This window comes from Rhea pennata, chromosome 12 (assembly GCF_028389875.1).
Source record: "Rhea pennata isolate bPtePen1 chromosome 12, bPtePen1.pri, whole genome shotgun sequence".
In the NCBI taxonomy this organism is placed as follows: Eukaryota; Metazoa; Chordata; class Aves; order Rheiformes; family Rheidae; genus Rhea; species Rhea pennata.
Genome location: NC_084674.1, coordinates 13,748,973 through 13,753,539, shown reverse-complemented (window position 1 = coordinate 13,753,539; position 4,567 = coordinate 13,748,973). Strand labels below are relative to the sequence as shown.

The 4,567-nt window shown below is 47.8% G+C and overlaps 1 protein-coding gene across 1 annotated transcript; it reads left to right on the top strand.

Annotated features, from left to right (window-relative positions):
- Window positions 1-905: 905 nt before the first annotated feature.
- On the top strand, window positions 906-1,652 carry DNAJB8 (DnaJ heat shock protein family (Hsp40) member B8). The gene is made up of 2 exons (XM_062585680.1): window positions 906-929; window positions 987-1,652. The coding sequence occupies exon 2, from the start codon at window positions 987-989 to the stop codon at window positions 1,650-1,652; it is 666 nt and encodes a 221-aa protein (XP_062441664.1). The 5' UTR covers window positions 906-929.
- Window positions 1,653-4,567: the final 2,915 nt, after the last annotated feature.

The window sequence follows — 4,567 nt, the reverse complement described above, 5'->3', positions numbered from 1 at the left end:
CTGAACCTGTCTGCACCGAGTTCACGTGGCACACCTGACGTACGTGCGTGCACCTAGGCCGGATGTCCAAAGAGGCTGTTAAACCTGCTAAAGAGCTTCAGTCAGGGCATTTATTTTGGTGGGAGCTAAGCTCTTCCTGAAGCATTAAGTTTTGTTAGAAATTCAGAAGAGATCATGATGATCATTTAACTGTGGTTTTAGGAATAAGGCCCAGTTTTGGGTTAAAAACGGCCACACGAAGAGAGGTCAACGTTTCGTTACCTTCTTATGAAACGCTTGCAGAGCATATCTAGTTCAAATTCGACTAGTGCCGACTTCCAACTGCCTTGTTAGTGAGCCTGAAGATCCTTCGGCTGTTGAATTTCCGTTCCCATGCAGGTTTGCGTAGGCTACGATCAAGCTATTATTTTACCTTTCTCTTAACACCAAGAAGGTTTCCTCGAGTCTCTCTCTCCACACCACGCTTTCCGAACCCTTAATCACATTTCCGGCTCTTCTTTGAACTCTCTCCACCTCATCAACAGCCTTCCCAAGCTGCGGGCAGCCGGACTGGGTAGCGCGTTCCTCTACCCGCTGCTCCAGTCCCCACCAGGGCCAACGTGACCTGACCACACCGCACCTCCCTGGACCACCCACAAAACCACAAGCACTGCGATTCACACCTGAGGAAAGATACAGCCAAAAAAGAAAAGAAAAGAAGAACACGACAGCGCGCCGCAGCTGCGACGTCGCAGCTGCATCGGGCAGCGCCGCCGCCGCCGCCGCCCGGGCGCCTTGAGTCGACGGACCTAAGGCCGGGGGCAAGGAACGGCCCCGGGAGCCGGGCAGCGATTGGCTGAGCCGCCCCTGACGTCACAGAGCCGTGGCGGGGGCCGAGGGGCTCCGCCCGCGCGGCAGGACGCGAGCCGAGCGGCCGCCCGCCCCGAGGAGCGCGGCACGGCGAGCGGCACCGGGCCGCTTCCCGGCTGCTCCACCTTTCCTTTGAGATGGTGGATTATTACAAAGTCCTCGGACTGCAAAAAAGCGCCTCCCAGGATGACATTAAGAAGTCCTACCGCAAACTAGCGCTCAAATGGCATCCTGATAAGAACCCCAACAACAAGGAGGAAGCTGAAAAGAAATTCAAAGCAGTTGCTGAGGCATACGAGGTTCTGTCAGACCCTCAGAAACGATCTCTCTATGACAGACCTGTTAAGGAGAGCAGGTCCCAAGGAGGAAGAGGAGCCACAGGGGGTCGTAACAGCCCGTTCGATTCCAGTTACATATTCCGTAACCCCGAGGAGATATTTAGAGAGTTCTTTGGAGGGCTGGATCCCTTTGCACATGATTTCTGGGACAATTCTTTCGACAACCGTGGTGAAAACAGGCACAGAACAAACGGAAGGGGAAACGGCCTCAGCCTGTTTCCCGACTTTGTGCGGTCATTTATATCATTCAATTCATTTGGCCCCAGTGAGCAGACCACCTTCTCCTTCGGTGGGGACACAGCTGGGTCACACAGTTTCAGATCAGTCTCCACCACTAGTGAAGTGATCAATGGCAGGAGGATCACCACCCGGAAAATCATTGAGAATGGGCAGGAGAGAACAGAAGTGGAAGAAGATGGCCAGTTGAAGTCTGTAAAAGTAAATGGAAGAGAACAGCTGAAATGACAATGTCCCCCAGCACAAGCTGTTGGGAAGCACTCTCATTGCTCAACAGATGGGATCTACTATGAGCAGTACTAATAAATGGCTGCGCTGAGTTCATGACACAACCGATGCAGACTTCTCAATGGCTTGCAAGAAGTACTTGGCAGGTGAAGATACGAAGTTATGCTAAATGAAAGAGTGGGACTGAACTAACTCTAGGTAAAGTGATATATAGTGCTTGTTCAGTAAGCAGATGCAGTAGATATACCAGCCTTGCTGGTTTGCTAAAGAGACTAATTCAATTAATATAGCAAGAGGAGACAGTTTCATTGATGGACAGGCCCTAGGTAAGAGAACTCTATGACAGGCTTCCCACCTCTTGAAATAGACCCTTTTGCTGATGTTTAGGTCTGCTGGCTGGAAGAATAAAGACACTTGTGTGACCCTCACGCACAAGCCTGAGGCTGAGAGAAGAATATCCTGCCTTTGGGCTTTAAAACTAGCATGGCATTGATATACAATAGGAAAAATATTCATTGAAAACAGCTTTTGCACATCAGCAAGAAGGTGGCGGGAGGTTCAGTGGGTCATGCAGCACACAGTGGAGGGGACTGCCATAGGAATAACCAAAGGGAGACTTCAGTGAGGAACAGGAGGAAGAACAAGTTGTTCCTCATACGCTGTAAAGAACACAGGGGATTTCTTGAGAATGTCCTGAAAATTGTGACAGGAGACCTAGAGGGAAGCACTATGTCACTCAGGGGCTGAAAGTGAGCAGGCTGCTGGACTAGGACAACACATGGTCCCTTTCTGTTTGGAGTCATTTACAACAAAAAGACCTAAATTCAGAGCATAAACAAACAGGTTCTGGGGGGTTGAATTTAGCTCCCATTTGGTGCAAAGCTGGATATGAGGAGCTAGATGGTGCTTTACCATGCTTACTGTCTAGCTCCCAGCTGCAAGAAACAGGTCACAACTTATTTCTTGCACAGTCTTGCAGCACACTGCTTTCATCCTCCACTGAGTTAAGGAACATGCTTCCCACATTTCCACCTTCTCACATGAGAGGCTGAGTCTCGTTTCTTGCCTGGCCAGATCACCTTAGGCATTTAAAATCTTACACGCCTCTTATTTTCAGTCCCACGTTACATACCCGAGAGTTTCCCAGCCTGCCCTGCCAACTGATTTCTCCCTGGAGACTGGAACTAGCATTCAGGGGACATTTTCACTCGCAATCTGGATTGCAATTGCTGCCTGTGTTTGGGCAGGTCTTTGCATCTGTTTCCTTCCCTGTAAAATGGGAATAACAGACTCTCATGCTTTGAAGGAGGCTGAGAGGTAGGACTACTTATACAGGACTCTGAACATAAAGCACCAAGTTAGATTAACCAGAATACTGCCGCCCCCTAATCAAAACCTTTTACGTTTGTAAAGAAAAATGTAGCTTATATCACCTTCCTTAGCAACTGATGCCATGCCAAGCTTGGAAAAACAGACCAGAACTGTATTTGCCATGTTAAGGGTTGTTGAATTCCTGTGAGTCCCCTTTCTAGTAAGAAAAGGGCACATCACTGGGAGGCAAGTCACTGCATCCCAGGTTTATGGAGAGAAGCCAGTAGTGATGGGCGCAGGGGCAACCTTGGCACCTCCATGCAGAGCCCAGACCAACTCTGTTGAGCTGGATCTGCTGCTTGTCCATGATTTGCGAGCAGTAAGTAGTCCTACAGGCACTGGGACCCAGGGGCTCACAAAAGGAAGCGGATTGGTGCAGAAAGAAGATTATTTTGGTCAGAAGAAAGACAAATAAAAGTTGTATATTGATACCATCTGTGCAGACATCACGTTCATGTGAGATAGCTTTCTGAATTTACCTTAAGTTACTTAGAAGGAAATTCAGAGTAAAAAGAGACACTCACATCATCAGAGTTTGCACTCATATGACAATACCTACTTGACTTGGCAGTGTAAATAGCAAAGCCTTCCTTTTTAGACTAGATCAGAAAGAAGGCCTGGATGCACACAAAGCGGCCTAGGAACAAATTGGATTTAATGTCAGAAGCATTGAAAGCTGAAGGAGACTATTGTTCAAAGAATATCTATTTTCACTTAATTTTGGCAGAAACATGATTTAGATCATATGAATTGGTTGGTTTCACAAAGATCACCACGGAAATCTAAATGGATTGACAAAAGCGCATGTCTAAGCATCTCCCGAAGCTGTAACCCACTCCATCCTCGAGATTACTCTGACATTCTCCAAATACTCCACACATCAACTCACACAACACAATGTGATGGTACATCCTCCCCTTCACTTCCACCTTTGACCCATGCAAAATACATCTGCTAACAGCAGTAGTAGTGAATCTGCTCAGCTCTTTCCTTCTACTTGATTCTCCAAATGCACCTCCCAGAGTGAAACCGAGTAGGAAGCAGAAACTGGTGGACAGCAGTCTATGCAGCTAACACACACCAGGCTGTTCAAGTCCCAAGGTGACTAAAACCCACACCCAGTTTTGCAGGCTCTGGTCTCAGCCTCTGAAACCAACAGAGGTGTATGCTCAAGATGCACCTTTTGCACTGGAAACTGAACGGGTCTTTGCTCAGAAGACTGAACCGGAGTTGAATTCCCAGCTTCTCAACATTTTCAGCTCACTAGAGGTAAAATTTTGGTTCAGACTCATCTCTAATGTAATATTTTTATGTGTGCCCCTCAAGAATTTTTGATCTGTGATGAAGATACGCAGATCTACACACACCTCAGACTTGACCTGCCTTGGGTCAGCGATTCCATCTTTTGTCTGGAGAGCAGACAATATCTAAGAGTGAGCACTTCGCTTTCCCAGCACTTGGTCAGAACATCATAATTCCTGCTCACAGCGAGTTCCTGAAGCTGCTCTGGCAGCAGCACCTACAGATACTTGCTATTAGGAATA